Source organism: Pelodiscus sinensis, chromosome 7, assembly GCF_052426305.1.
Source record: "Pelodiscus sinensis isolate ZL-2025 chromosome 7, ASM5242630v1, whole genome shotgun sequence".
NCBI classification, from domain to species: domain Eukaryota; kingdom Metazoa; phylum Chordata; order Testudines; family Trionychidae; genus Pelodiscus; species Pelodiscus sinensis.
Window position 1 is genome coordinate 10070498 of NC_143058.1, and position 16466 is coordinate 10086963.

Below are 16466 nucleotides of genomic sequence, written 5' to 3' on the forward strand. Positions count from 1 at the left end.
ACCACATAGAATCTGTTCTTCATGCATCTCCCTTCCTTCCCTCCAGAGCACAGTTTCCCAATCTATGGGTCAGGATCCCAAATATGGGTCACCATTACATTTCAAAAGGGTCACCAGGTGTCTCCTCATGTGGCTCTTAAGGAGCCATTCACACATTTTTTTAATTGCCCTGGGTCACCACGTCTTCCTGAATCGTCAAAATGGGTCCCCATCTGGAAAAGGTTGGGAACTGCTGCTCCAGAGCATCAGTTCGTCTTCTCCCCAATACAATTCCCCAACTGTCTGACAAACTGCCAGTATTTTTGATAAGCTGAGCACAGCTGAGAAAATGGGCTACAGCCAGGCCAAACAATCCCATTCACTAGGTGCGTTCTTAAGTTCCCTGAGCCCGTCCAACCTGGGACATTTTCATGCTAGTTGGGAAGCATTTTGGGTGTGTCTAGACTACAGGGTTTTGTCAACAAAAGTCCACTTTTGTCGACAAAACTATACCTGTGTCTACACTACCGCCGAGTTCTGTCGACATAACGTCGACAGAACTCGGCAGTTTTGTCGATGGCGGTAAACCTCAGTCTACGAGGAATAACGCATTTTGTCGACAGAGTTCTGTCGACAGACGGCGTTATTGCATCTACACTGTCCTTTGCATCTACACTCTCATGTCCACAAAGCGGCTTCCTTTGTCGACAGAACTGGATGTAGTCTAGATGCTCTTTGTCAACAGCAGCTTTGTCGACAGTATCTGTCAACAAAACCTCTTTCGACAAAAGCCTGTAGTCTAGACGTACCCTTTGTGAGGCCACCACATGATTGTAGTTAGAAGTGGATGGATTTCACTAGGGTAGGAGTTTGGGTCCAGAGGGCACCCAAAAGTGATGATGATCCCATACCGCTTTTTGGTCTGCAAATCTGGGATGCAGATCTTATAAGAAACACTCACTCCTGATCTCTGGTACTTCCTGCTTCCAGCTGGCTCAGAAACAGATTTTCTCATCCATCTCCACACTTCCACTTTCATGTGTGGTTGATACTCAGGAATGCAAGAAAACAACCACATTCATTGCATTTATCCAACACGCCAAAAGCAATGGTCTGGTTTATGGGTTGGCTGATGGTTTGGGCTGGGATTGAGGATAATTATTTTGTTCCTATTACTAGCCCATCTCAGCTTGCTCTTCACTCACAGTCCAGGTTCAGATTTGTGGCACATTGAGTCTGAGATGTAGCTAGCGTGATTTACTAAAAGGGTTCTGTGGTGCTGAAGTTTTTCATCCCTGTTTGAAGGATTCTGTCCATGTTTGGCCTGGCTTTGATTGCCCTTGGAACAGGAGGTATCAAACCCTGTGTGGCTGCCTTTGGTGGGGACCAGTTTGAAGAAGAACATGTAAGATTTTATTTTCTAAACTATGCAGTGTCTGTGGTGTTAATGTATGGGGAGGGATAGGACATGTGATCAAGCTACAGCCAAATGAAAGGATGCTCTGCCCTGAGAAAGAGAGATGATAGTACGTCAAAGTTCCATCTTAGCTCTCAAAGTGTCTCACAAACATTTATTAATGGCCCCTCCCAACAGCTTGGACAGCCAACTCAGTAACTGTCACTAACACGTAGCAGCACAAAATAATTATTTGGGGGAAGCACATAAAGATAAAAATTATATGTCTGTTAAAACTGGGACACGGGAGAATGAAATAGATTATTTCCTGAGCGGGAATGCACTAAATCTGTCACCTCTATATGTGTGAAATTGCCTCTTTCGTGACTATAAGTAATGAGCATGTTAGTTTCAAAGGTTATTGGCTTTATGCTCCCTAGTAGCACTGATTCACGCAGAACCAGGGAGGAGTATGCTACCTACCACATCACCAACAACACTGATTGAAGATCTTAGGTGTTCATAGAATTCTTCCACCCTTCCTTGTTTGTTAGAGTTTATTGGAAATCAGAATTTATGCCCCGCGAGTCATTCCAATATCTCGCCATTTGTTTTAGAACCTAAAAAAGTCAAAATATGTAATTTTTTCACAGAAAAGAAAGTTCTGAAAAATTTCAATTTGGAAACAACACAATGTTTCATTTTAGCGTAGCTATTGTAGTACCTCATGAATGCTGTAATCCAGGTGTTTCATGCCTCCATTCTCCTCTGTGAGCTGGGCTCTCTATGCAGATTGCACCTCCCATGATGCATCACAATCAGGGCACTCTCATGATGTACCAAAATGGCTCAGCCAGAAGTGAGACCAGAGCATCATGGGATATGTAGTCCAGGCAGGGAGCCCAGCCCAGAGAGGAGAACAAGGGCACGAGTCACCTAGACTACAACTTCCATGAGGCTCCAAAAAAGTTTTAAAAAGTACAAAACTTTCTGATTTTGTGAGAATGGAATGTGCTGATTCCTCTCCTCCCTAAATTCCATTTTGTGGGAAATTCAGGTTCCGCCTCCCATTTTGGAATGGAAGAAATTTTAAAATAATGAAATTTCCTGCCAAATGAAAAATCTAATTCCCACGAGATCTACAGCAAGTGCTTAGGACCACTATATGCAAAATGGAAATAATATTTCGACATATATAAAACTGCCTGTGTGGAACCCTACATATCCCAGTGAGTATCTGCAGAGGCCACATAGCCAGAATACTGATAAATAACTTTCCATTAATTACGTGGGACATTGAAAAGTTTATTGCCTAGAAACAAATTCAATGGCACATGGGCACAACTGCACTGATGTCAACCACTTACACCAAGCCTGAATTTAATCCCTAATCCTGAACTCTTGGCTTTTTTCCAAACAACTTTATAAATATAATTGTCCTTCGACCTGCCATACTTCAGGTCCATGAACAGTGAGAGAGGCCATTGGTCAGAGTGGAGATAAAACACGGAATCCCCTGTCCTCTCAAAAAAAGGATTTATGTGCAGGAAATTACCTTTTTGAGTATTTTTGTCAGTAGAATTGGTTGCTCAGGCTAAATCTAGCTGAACAAAATCATATTGGCAAGATTTTGTTTAAATGCAAAATCTTTGGTGTCAAATAATGTGCATATACTGAAACCCATTTATCTTTGTTTCTTTATTTTCGTGTTGCTAGGGAGATCAGGAGGATCATTAATGGCACCTTTTTTTTCAAAATTAGCTAATACAAATAATGATATGAGCATATGTGTGCTGCAAAGCTTAAGAAAGCAAGGAGAGATATCTTTTTCTAATGAATGCAATTTAAAAACGGTTAGGTTATTTTTATGTTCACACGTCTGGCATTCACAGCATTTTTTGATGCTGTTGAAATCTGTAAATGTGTGAAATGAGGTGACCAAAATTCTTTACAAATCACCAGTCTCTTAAAAAATATAAAAGTGCTGGTAAAATAATCATGTTCTTACAAAACCCAATCTGTTTGCAATACTATGTGCAAGAAACACAATCCCTATCTGATGGGTAGGTCTCAAAATGCCTTTCTGATTTCACAGAGTTTCTCTCACAGAAACCAGCCCACACTGTAGTGAGTGTTATTTATATTTGTTAAAAGTGCTCTTAGCTTTTCTTTCAAAGCCTAAGCCGTCACTGCCACCAGTGCTCTCAATTCCCTTAATTTACCCGTGGCACCAGTCTATTCAGTGAAATATTGTGTGTTCAAAACCAGTAGGGTGCTTTCTTTAGCTGTTCCTTTCCAGCTACCCTTTGCAGACTGGGGAGTGAAAGGAGACCAGACTAAAACTCTCATCCAGAGGGCTCCATAGTTCAGCAGTTTTATGATGTCAAAGGTCATAGATTTGAGTCCTGGTAAGTTAGTAAAAAATGCAGAGATATTCCAATGCCATGGGTTAGAGGTGTGGTATGAGACTGTAGATAGAACTGAACAGGGCAGAAGAATAATCATCCACCCCATCTTTATCCCACTGTAAATGTAGCCTGCTGTTGAGGTGGATCAGTGCCGGGTAATGACTAAGAAAATGTAATATTTTAACTATATAGACTAGCATTGAAGATTATTAGCTAACTGAAATAGATAGCTTCAGATAAAAACAGAGATATGCATTTAATAGCCCCAGCACTGTTTACCATTAACCAAAGAAGTGAACTACGCAGTTATTAGCTGAATAAAGGTTCATTGGTCCCAGGGGAGCCAACAGCTCTTGAGCCAACTGGGCCCCTGAGGCAGGCGTGTGGGGGCCCAGTTCCACGGTCCCGGAAGCAGAAAGGTCTCTGATAGAAGGGGCAGAGCCAAGAGCAGACAGCCCTCTATGGTGCCCAGAGCCAGCCCTCAGAGCCGTTTGGAGCGTGTAGGGTGGCACTCCGATGGCGATTTAAAGGGACCCGGGCTCCGGCTGCCACCGTTGCCACAGCAACAGCCAGGCTACCCAGGCCCCTTTGAATCGCCAGGCCCTTTTTACCCCCCATTTTGGCGGGCCTGATAGGGCCTTAATCCTAGATAAAACCATTCACGCGCTAATACCATGCAGGCTAGATTGTCCGGTGCTCACAAGGCCTAAACCTTCTGTAGGGGCCAAATCCAGGAGGACGGTGAAGGGCTCGTCACTTTCTTCACTTCCCTGCAGAGGCCAGAGAGCAAAGAACCTTCCCCGCACTGACTGCAGTTACTGCATGAGCCCCATAGCAGCCGATTGTGTGGTATCATTTCACCCTGACAGTTCCCTGTGCCCCATCCTGCTGTCTTCCCCCTGCACCCACTTTGCATGAGTGCATAAGGACCCCCCTTTGTGCGAGCTCCCCCAGTCCTGTCCCATCCCCACCTCCTACAGCCGAACCACAGCAGTTTTCTGCTGCATCGAAGGACCAAGAACGGGGGTGAGGTGTTGAGGTGGAGAGAGGGTGAGGCAAAGGAAGATTTCCTACTGCTCATTCTCCACTGGCAGAAGAGTGTGAGTTAAATCCACCCCCTTTAGTTTTGTTACACTGGGGCCAGGCAGGGGCTGCAACCATCCATCTGTCAGGAACTCAGGCCCAGATCTTTAAATATATTTCAGCACTTAACTCCCATGGGGATCTGGGTACACAATGGAGGATCAAGCCCCAAGTGACTTGTGTCCAGTCATGCAGAGAGTCCCTGACAGAGCCAAGCTCCCTTCCAGTGCTGAATCACAAGGCCACCCACCCTTTCACTAGGACAGCCTAGCTCCTAGTGGACTTTGTAGTTCACACTGCTGTGCCTGAGTAAGGAAAAAGCTGCCTAAGGCACCACAGTTTAGAAGCATTTCTCATAAAGGAAAATGTTAGTGCTTGGCAGTGATCAGTTCCTTCAAATTGTGCCTGTCCGGACATCCTGGCCTCTTGCTGACTATGTGACATACACTCCCTTGAGAGTCAAATAACATGGACGCCTTGGAAAATGTCCCCCTCTGAGCACATCTTTGTCCTCTGCTGGGCCTTGAAGAGAGCTCATTCACAACTGCATTTGTGAAGACCCCGAGGAGAAAATGCCAACCAGCTCCAGAGCCCAGATGTCTTTCCAGCTACATGGTGAAAAATTCTGTGGGTTCTGGTACTACTTTCTGATTAGCAAGCAGCTAGAAAAGCTTTTGATCCATGCCGTGAACCAAGCTAAGGCACCGACCGAGCCCTGCTGTTTGAAGGGATCTCACCCTGCAGGTGAGGAATTCAGCAGCTCCGAAGGCAGCCCTCAACGTCATGACTGGGGTTTGACTTTTACAGAGGCAGAAATACCTCTCTGTTATGTGTGTGAATGAGCGAGAGGGGAAATCCTATTTGTCTCCTATCACTGTGTATAGGGGGTGGGCAAAGTGGGGGAGGGAGATTACACACACACAGGGCAAATGCGATTTCGGTGGGCTGACTTCACCCTCTATCATCTGTGCGTCCCACTGGACATATGGCAAAAGCTAGCATGGCCAGCAAGTGTGAGAACTGGAGGGCCCACTCTTAGCAACAGGTTCCCTGGACTAAGCATGTCAAAATGAGCATGCAAATACTCGGTCCTTCCCATGGCTAACTCATAAATCACACACAGGGTGCATTGCCCTAAATGACTGGAAAGATGAATGCATTTAGTAGAGTCCTTTTTACCATGTTTATTAATAGAGCAAATATGGCAGTGCTGACTCTCACTGGGGTCCTATGCCCAGCCCCATTCCTCCTGAGGCCTGCTTAATTGCCCCAGCAGATGTGCTGTGCTGAATGGACCCTATTTGTTTGGGGCTGGTTAAATCATCACCACGCTTAGTTCCGTAATTCTTAGCTTCTCCTCCCAGGACTCCCAGCCGATCAGTCTCCCTCACACGCTCTCGCTCCTCTGTCATTACAAGCTCCTCAAAATGCATAGGTTTCTGTTTCTGTTTAGGAAAAAAAAAGGCCAGGACGTGGGAACAAATGACGAGCTGTCAAGCGCTGCCAAATTGGATTGAATTAGGTGACAGCGAATCTGAATCAAGCTACTTGTTCTGAATAAGTAAACACTTTCCCCCTCCAACTTCCTGCTCCTGACAGACACAGAGCTTCCAAAATGCCAACACACCCGAAGTGAACTGATTTGTGTGAGCCTAAGCCAGAACCTCAATGCAAGCTGGTTTTTCCTGCCATTAGCTTGCATTTTACGCACCATGTGTCAATATTAACCCAGCCCATCTAACAAGAGAATTGATAGTTTTTTGTCCAGCCCTGTGCTTTGTCCATGGTATTGACGTTGCCTTGTCTTGTTTTAGGCCCAAGAAAGGAGCAAATTCTTTTCCGTCTTCTATCTATCTATTAATGCGGGAAGTTTGATCTCCACGTTTGTTACTCCTGTATTGAGAGGTCAGTGTTGATTGAGAATGAATCACTAAATTAGCCGCACTGTGGACTGTTCTGCTATGGATGCTTAGATTCTCATGAGGATCAAATGTCAGAGATTATATTATCTTCTGAGTGACCTGTATGTTGTATTTATGCCTTGTTAATCCTGTATAGCTGCATTACAGATTTATGGAAACTAGCAGAAGAGTCAGACATACCATGCTGCAGGCTTTATTTATTTGGTTTAAAGCCAGCCCGAGTCCCTGGATCAAATATTAGAGATGGAGAAGACCCATCAGGTCATTCCCCAAGCCAGCAGGGGATTGTTCCTCGGGTCTATGCTGCAGTCCATAGGTAATTTATTGAGAATGATTTGACCCTATTCCTTGTACACGTCAGTTCTGGGCTATGCTAGTAGTGCTGCTCAGGGTTCCAGTTCTGCAAACTGATCCCTCCTCTCATGCAGAGCCCTGTTTGCTTGTTGAACTCCAGACAGGCATAAGGGTCAACCTGTGTGGATCAGGTGGCAAGATCATGGACTAGAGCGGCTTATCTTGAGGCCCCACATATTGCCTATCCCTCTCTTATGGCCTATTTTGCATCCCACCCACAGTTCAGAACCATTTTATCCTGAGTCTTGCCATACTGACTTTATTGTATTTCAGTGCTCAGCACCTCGCTCTATAAATACTCAAACATACACAGGAGAGGGCAGTATCCCATCCACTGAGGTACCTGGCATGTCCAAGAGCATTTTTGCTGACATCCTCCATAAGGGTTTCTTTATTCGGAATGACTATTTTAATATTTTGCCTCTTTCCTGGGGTTTGGGACGTGTATCTCTGTCCACTGTATTTGTGCCAAAGCACACAACAACAACAAAAAAACAACAACCAAAAACCTACGTCTCTCTCTCTCTTTTGCCCATGTCAACATTTCGATGCTGAGAGGCTGATGCTGAATTTGTTTGATGGGTGGATGAAAATCCGGTTCCCTTAAAGCTTTTGATTCTATGTCAATGTAGCACAACACTCAGCCAATAACCCCACCACCCTGAAGAGGGAGAGTGGAAAGGGAGATTTAGGTTTTAAAATTATTTTCTGTGCTTCTCAGAGGAGAGACAGAGAAGCAATTCCCCTGAAACTTGACAGCTTCACATGGAGCATGTGGATTTAGATGACAGAGCCCAACACTTTCTGTCCATACTATAGGTCACAAGTTAAATGGACATGTAATGTTTCACAGTTTGGTTTATTGGATTTCAGTGAATTCTTTGGAAAGTGGCCAGATAAATATCACCTCCCACCCCCCTGATGAAACTGACCATGTTGTTGCATATGACTAATGCAAAGTAATCACCAAAGTTTTTGCTGAACAGTTTCCTTTTTTGCTTTAGCTATGGGTGCTTTTAAAACCACATTTATTTACAGCTACTCACTAGTGTATGAATGCAGTAGTTTCTGACCATGCTACTGGATCTCTGTTTGGGGACTGGCTCTCCATGAACCCACAGCAACAGAGCTCTTCTGGGTTATGGTGCAACTGTGTGCTACATTCCCAGGCTATACTGTAGCTTGAACTGCTCCAACATTCTCACAGTGCTACTTTCATCATGAGTTATCACAGGAATAGGGTGTGGGGCAGGCTATTTCTGCAGGGCCAGGGGAGACATAAGTCAACAGGATACACAGGGCATTGGTTCACACACCTGAAATCTTAGGTTCAGATTCTGTGATTCATACACCCTGGTGTAATCCCATAGTTTCACTCTCACTTACCTGATTATAGTGATGGAAGTGAGATAAGATGCCCCCAGATAGTGCAGAACCCCTGTTAAGGATCACCCAGGCCTATTAAAATAAATTTTAAAGAGACAGGTTCTTTTATGTAGGGCTTTTTTTTTTTAACCCATTCAGGGGGCTGTTCCCCTGCTTCCACTTACCCTGCAGCTACCCATGCCTGTAAGTGGTAACATCTCCTGCCCCATGCAGCATCTCTTACTGCTCATCACAGTACTGTGGTTAGCACTGGCCCTTTCTACGGCTGCTGTAGTTGCAAGCGGCTGCCACGCCAGCTCTGCTTCCCAGCTGCCGCCATCAGCGGAGCCCCAGGGTGCTTGTTTGAAATGGGCGTGGTGTGCAAGGTCAAAACCCGCTGCAAGAGTGGCGGGCGGAGAGAGGTGACTGCTTTGGCACAGGTTGCCATGGGGGGCACAGGGTGGGAGCCTGGCTTGCATGTAAACACGGCGAAATGAGATGCTTTTATTCTGTTGGTTTTTTTTAGGGGATGTGAAGTGTTTCGGAGGGGATTGCTATGCCTTGGCTTTTGGTGTCCCAGCAGCACTCATGGTTTTAGCCCTTGGTAAGTGGAAACAATCATGGTGCTTAGAACGTTCCACTCAGGATGTTTGGAGGGTTGCTGTCCACCTTTTCTGCCCAGTATCCCTCTTCCCCCGCTCAGAGAAAGAAAACCCATTGGCAGGACAATCCAAGACTCCTTCTGTTCCTCTTATTCCCCTAGCCAAGGGCTGCCTGGCCACCCTTTGTCACTTTCCCAGGACAGGCCTGGCTGCATCCTATGAGAATGGCGGGGGCAAAAGGAGCAACTGGTGGTTTAAAGGCCACTGCGACTGCAGTAGTGGTGATGGCTAGAGCCCTGGGACCTTTATATTGCTGCTGGAGCCCCCATGCAGCATGCTACAGAGCCATGGCAGGCACACTTTGGATAGCACTGAGGGGGCTGCCTCAGCTCTGCCCTTTATGCCGTAGGCCCTGCCCCATGGGAGCACAAAGCTGCCTCCCTTGTCCAGGGCCCTGCGAGTCTGTCGGCTCATCTGATGGCTGATCTGAACCACCCAAGAAAACATCCTGAAATATCATAGAATCATAGAATTCTAGAACTGGAAGGGAACTCATGAGGTCATCAAGTCCAGTCCCCTGCCCTCACGGCAGGACCAAGCACCATCTAGATCAGTGTTTCTTAAACTGTGTTTCATGGCACACCAGTGTCAGTCAGAGGTGTGCCGCGGAGAACAACAGAGTTCAAAATGGCCACCCTTAAAGGGGCAAACAATCTTTCCCCCCCTCTTCCCTCAGCTCAACAAAAAATTTTGGTGTTCCTCATAAAAAAAATTATTGTTTGGTGTTCCTCAGTCTTAAAAGGTTTAAGAAACACTGATCTAGATCATCCCTGACAGGTGTCTGTCTAACCAGCTCCTAAATATCTCTAGTGATGGAGATTCCACAACCCCTCCCAGGCAATTTATTCCAGTGTTCAACTACCCTGACAGCTAGGAAGTTTTTCTTAATGTCCAACCTAAACTCCCTTGCTGCAGTTTAAGCCCATTGCTTCTTGTCCTATCACCAGAGGCCAAGGAGAATAATTTTCCCCCTCCTCCCTGTAACACCCCTTTAGATACCTGAAAGCAGCTATCATGTCTCTTTTCAGTCTTCTCTTTTCCAAATTAAGCAAGCCCAATTCCTTCAGCCTTCCCTCAGAGCTCATGTTTTCTAGGCCTTTAATAATTTTTGTTGCTCTTCTCTGTACCTTCTCCAATTTCTCCACATCTTGCTTGAAATGTGGTGCCCAGAAGTGGATACGATACTCCAACTGAGGCCTAATTAGTGCAGAATAGAGTAGAAGAGTGACTTCTTGTGTCTTTCTCACAACACTCCTGTTAATGCATCTCAGAATCATATCTGCTTTTTCCGAAACAGTGTCACACTGTTGATTCATATTTAGCTTGTGGTCCACCATGACCCCTAGATTCCTTTCTACAGTACTCCATCCTAGACAGTCACTTCCCATTCTGTATGTATGAAACTGATTGTTCCTTCCAAAGTGGAGCACTTTGCATTTCTCCTTATTAAACTTCATCCTATTTACCTCAGACCATTTTTCTAGTTTGTCCAGATCATTTTGAATTATGACCCTATCCTCCAAAGCAGTTGCAACCCTTCCCAGCTTGGTATCATCTGCAGACTTAATAAGCGTACGCTCTATGTCATCAACTAAATCGTTGATGAAGATATTGAACAGAACCGGTCCCAAGACAGACCCCTGCTGAACCCTACTTGTTATGCCCTTCCAGCATGACTGTGAACCATTAACAACTACTCCTGGAGAATGGTTATGCAGTTATACATCCACCTTATACTAACCCCATCTAAGTTGTATTTCTCTAGCTTATTGATAAAAAGGTCATGCGAGACTGTGTCAAATGCCTTACTAAAGTCTAGGTATACCACATCCATGGCTTCTCCCTTATCCACAAGGCTTGTTATCCTATCAAAGAAAGCTATCAGATTGGTTTGACATGATTTGTTCTTTACAAATCCATGCTGGCTCTTACCTATCACCTTATTATCTTCCAGGTGTTTGCAGATGAATTCCTTAATTACTTGCTGCATTATCTTTCCTGGCACAGAAGTTAAACTGACTGGTCTGTAGTTTCCTGGGTTGTTCTTATTTTTCTTTTTATAGATGGGCACTAGATTTGCCCTTTTCCAGTCTTCTGGGACCTCTCCCAACTTCCATGATTTTCCAAAGATGATAGCTAAAGGCTCAGATACCTCCTCTATCAGCTCCTTGAATATTTTAGGATGCATTTCTTCAGGCCCCGGTTACTTCAAGGCATTTAATTTTTCTAAGTAATTTTTAACTTGTTCTTTTTATATTTTATCTTCTAAACCTCCCCCATTTCCACCAGCATTCACTTTGTTAGGTATCCCTTCATCATCAAACTTCTTGGTGAAGACGGAATCAAAGAAGTTGTTAAGCACCTCTGCCATTTCCAAGTTTCCTGTTATTGTTTCTCCCTCTTATTAGTAGCTGACACATCCTAGCCTTTCTGCAGCAGGTGAGATGTTGTGACCCTTGTCTGATGATGCTGTGGAGTATGTGTCACAATATAATAACCTCACATGATTTAGCTTCAAGAGGGTTCAAAGGAAATGTCCCGTTGTGGCAGTTTGTAACTTTGCCCTTGAACAAGTTTGACCTTTGGGGCCTGAACAATTTGTACTCCTAGTTCTCATAGTTCAGGACAATTGCCCCTGTATTTCCTCCTTGTGGCCAACAAAGGGCACTTATTCTTGGCTACTGACTCCTTAACTGTCTCCAGTCTTGGGTGGAAACCTCTCTCACTCTTTTGACTGAAGTTTTTCCAGTTTGCAGACTTCCCTGCCTACACTGAGAGATCTCCGACAAGCCAGACTGCCTAAACAGACCGGTGTCTGTACTTTTCTTTCTTTCTGAGGTCTATGAACAGCGGAATTGGCAGATGGTATAAGTTACCATTGAGCTCTTTCTAAGCAAGCATATTTATTCTGGAGGTAAAAGCATTTATGAGAAAATCATATATAAGTTCCTAGCTGTATACTAAAATCTTACCAGAGGCCACCCATCAGCCTAATGGGGTCTCTGTAGGCCAAAATTCTTCCAACCTTTCTTAAGGATTGGGACCTCCATTGGACAAAAGGTCTTGTCTGTCTGTTGAATCAGAAAGAAAGCTCTGAATTTAAACTAACTCAGCCTGTTTATTCAAATGTCCTTTCTTTGTTGGTCTCTGGAGAGTCACTTAACCACAATATGCAAGCCCTCCCCAGGAGGTAGTACCTCTTTGAGGATGTTCCCATCAGAGCAAATTTGCCTATCCCCCACTACACACACTGTTCTTAGTTCCTAGAGGGGCTGCTGTCACCCTCTCATAGGGAACTACATGCAATCTCTGGCCCATCATAATACATAAATTTAGCATAGCCACATAATCCAAACGTATCATAGAACCATAGAGCTGGAAGATACCTCAGAAGGGCATCAAGTCCAGCCTCCTGCTCTAGGCAGGACCAATCCCAACTAAACTAAAACGTAGTCCAGGAAATTACCATATCTGTCTCAGTAATCTCCCTATTGTGGGATGGAAGTTTCTGACAGTGCTTCTTCCTCAGACTGACACAGTTTGCAGCTTGGGGTCGTCTCAGCTTTTTATCCAGTGTTTGCTTCATGACCTATTCACTATTAAGAGATTCCCCGGGGGATTAACTGAGACTGGAGCAACTGCCTCATTTCTGAGCTGTCTTGCTTTGGTTGGCTGGAGTTGCCCATATAATGACTGTTATGGCCTGTTATTATGTGACAGTGATAATATTGTATATTCCTCTTCTGCAGTCTCAGGCACTAGCTGTAATTACACAGTGTCCCAAATCTACCACTTTAACCCACTGTCTTACTGCCAACATATTCCTCTTAGCCATAGCCCTCACAAAATAGCAAATGCTGGCCACTTCTCTGTCTCCATTCCTCAGTGACCAAGAGAAACATCAACTTGTTTGTTTTACTGTTCAGATTGTTAACTACTGGTGAAAACAAGTCTCATTCATTCCCATTATTATGCTGCACTTGAGTTTCGTCACTGTATTGTGCCAGTTCTCTTTCAGATTGTTAGTTTCATTAACAGGCCAAGAGATCATGCCGTTTTCCAAAAATATTGGCTTAGCCGTAACATCAGTGACCTGGAAATTCACTCTTCCAGAGATAATGAACGTGGCATCTTTCTGGAGAGCCTCCAGCAAAGAGAACAGAACAGGACACTAGAAAATATAATCAGCCAACAATTAATGTTGCAGCAACTGATTTAAAAAAAGTGTATTGTGACTGACTCTGAGGAGCTTCCCAGTTCCCACAAGGTTTGTTCCTATCAATTTAAAATACTACCTGAGGTTTCCTACACAAATATATTACAAGTATTTCTAGCAGCGTTCAAGAGCTGGGGAAAACTAACTCGCAAATATTACAGAGTTTCAGTGCACAAACTGTCTGCCAGTCTATTTTCTGATGTGGTTCTCCTCCAGCATTCACTGCATGCTGAAAAAAAGACAAAGTAAATAGGATCTGGGACACTGAATACACACTCTTTACAATGGAAAACTGGAAATCATAGAACCATATGATTAGAAGGGACCGCAGCTTTAAGCCCCTGCCAAGGTGCACTGCATGTGTCTAATGGTTAGGGAAGGGGATTAAAGATTAGAATACGTGACTCTGGGCAAATCTTCTATACTTTTAGCCATTTATGTGCTTCATTTTACACATCTCATTTTACACATCTCATCATTACAATTGTGAGCATTTTGCCTGGACATATAATTAAGGCAACCCTAGAGACTTCATCCTGAACATCCCCAGTTCACATACTTTCGGAAACCTGCTTTGCTGTGCATGTACCCTGTGCTTGGGGAGAATGATTTGGCAGGGAAAGGTCTTTCAAGTTGTCTATCCCATCATACCCAGAGCTGTGAACTTCAGTGAACACCTTGGAATAATTTTTCCAGAGGTTGTGGCGGATTCGACATCACTGACCATTTTGGTTGCAAGATTGGATGTTTTTGGAAAAGATCTGCTCCAGGAGTTCTTTTGGGGAAGCTCAATAGTTTGTGTTATACAGAAGGTAGGACTAGATGATCACAATGGTCTCTTCTGGCCTTGGAATCGATGAACAAACAACTTGGATTGAGGGAAAATGCTAGAAATGGAGGAGAGAGCCAAAATTTGGATGCAGCTTTGCATCTGGATTCTACCCGCCATTTCTAGGGGTTTGTAACTGGGTTTTTTTTCTCTCTTTTTATTTTTTTTAGCCCAGCTTGTTTGCAAATAAGGGCCAGATGCACCATTTAGATTTGGGTCAAGTTTCCAGGTCTAGGGTCGGGTGGCCTTTCTTGCATTCTCAAAATACCAGACATTCCAATATTTCCAGGAATGGCTTGGTGGTGGTGGCAGATCGGTGTAATCTGTAAAATGGTCCCCAGTCGATACAGGACAAAACTACACACAGATGGATAATAAAACAAGTAGAGAGGGGACTGTCCGGTTTAAAATGGGATGAATGGCCTGCCTAGTTCTTGGCTGTTTATAATTTTGCCTCAGATTATGCAAAGTGAGGTTATTTTCAAAGGCTCACATAGGAATGAGGTGCCCCATTGATATCCAAAGGAACCGGGTGCCAAACTGCCCTTCGAGCTCTTGAAAGTGTCTATATGGCGTATGCCAGTGAATACATGAAAATGACATGTTATACTCACAACCTGTGTGTGGAAGGGCACGGGAATATTTAGGTGTTTGTTTTATGCTACATACACCCTGTGTCCAATCCTGCTGAAGTCCCTGGGTGGTCTCTGTGCAGGAGAAGGTCTGTAGCCATACAGAACTGGGAAAAATTCCAGACTTGGGTTCTAATGTTTTACAGGTGTGTTTATTGCTGGAAGTGGAATGTACAAAAAAACTCCGCCACGAGGGAACATCTTACTCGAAGTTTGCCAGTGCATTGGGGTGAGCTTATTTCTGTCCGATCCTTTTTATGCACAGTTCACAGGTAAAAGCACATTGTCATTGGGGGTCAGTTTTGTACCTTTTTGATACAGCCGGTCCCCGAGTTGCGCACAGTCGAGTTATGACCGTTCGCATTTACGACCAAAGCTCCCATGGAGCAGTCGTAAAGGCGGTCCCCGGGTTACAAACGCGACCCGCACTTACGAACAGCGCGGTTGCTATGTAACTCAATGGGGTCCGAGTTACGAACAGATCGAGTTATGGCCAACTGTTTGGTCCATAACTCGTTCGTAACTTGGGGAGAGGCCGTAAAATCATGTAATTTGGAGATTCCCAGAAGCAGCAGCTGGCGCCCTGGGCCCTTTAAACTGCGGCTGGAACACCTCATCGTGTGCTCTGGGTCTGCCCCCTGCCTTGCCCTTTTACCTGAGGCCCTGCCTCTTCCAGAAGCGGGGAGCCAAAGTGTCCTTCCACCTTCTGCAAGGGGCCGGCAAATCTGTCAGCCTCCTTGTGTGGCACTGTGAGGAAGGGGGACTCATTTGGGGACAGATTTTGACACCCTTTCTCATGCTGAATGGTGCCTTATTCTACAAGTCATTCCTCTGAGGGCAGTGGGGTGACTTGCTGCTGGAAGCTCCCTCAATCATCCCACCCCTCCCTGCTTGCAAATTGTCCTTAGCACAGGTGATAGAATCTGACCCTTCTGTTTTCTGAGAGGAAACTGAAAAGTCACAGAGTGGCCAAATCGCAGGTTCCGTTTTATTTTATTTGCTGTTCTGTAACTTTTCCAAAGCTGCTGAGTTCAGCAGAGAACAGCAGCACATGTACCCAATGAAGCTCAGACTGATATTGTTATGGTACTGTAACGTGTAGTTTTACTAGGTTTTTTTTTTCCTGGCATGCAAGCAGTGAACCGTCTTTGAAGAAATACTGTGTTTGCCATATAGTTCCTCTGGGAAATTGTTGCAAGCAGCAAGCATTTTCTGTCTGCCTTAATCTCTCTAACTAGCCTCAATCTTTGACCCAGAGTTGATGCTTGGGAACAGGCCATTGGTTTGTCAAGGAGTGGGGTATAAACAAACAAGTCACGCATAGAAAATACTCATTTGTCTTCCGATGGGAAACCAAGCTGCGAGGCCCCCAAATTAGCTCCTGCTCGAGAAAGGGACAAACAGTCCTCCAGAAACGCGGAGTAATGAAAACTCTGGCTGTGTCTACACTTGCACTTTTGTTGGTAACATTTTATCGATCAGGGGTGTGAAAAAATCACACCCCGGACTGACATAAGTTACACCTGAAGAAGCACCCATATGGACTGTGCTTTGTTGGTGGGAGATACTCTCCTGCCACTTAGAGGTTATGCTGACAGGAGAGCGTTCTCCCGTTGGTGT

The 16466-nt window shown here is 44.7% G+C and overlaps 1 protein-coding gene across 4 annotated transcripts in view; it reads left to right on the forward strand.

The window, feature by feature from the left end:
* The window catches only part of SLC15A2 (solute carrier family 15 member 2), a 137461-nt gene that overhangs the window by 89537 nt on the left and 31458 nt on the right, over window positions 1–16466 (forward strand). For all 4 annotated transcript variants that reach the window (XM_075933107.2, XM_006137688.5, XM_006137687.5 and 1 more), the window contains 4 exons: window positions 1285–1384; window positions 6681–6771; window positions 9034–9111; window positions 14993–15075. In XM_075933107.2, coding sequence (XP_075789222.1) covers window positions 1285–1384; window positions 6681–6771; window positions 9034–9111; window positions 14993–15075 — 352 coding nt within the window. The remainder of the gene's footprint in view (window positions 1–1284; window positions 1385–6680; window positions 6772–9033; window positions 9112–14992; window positions 15076–16466) is intronic.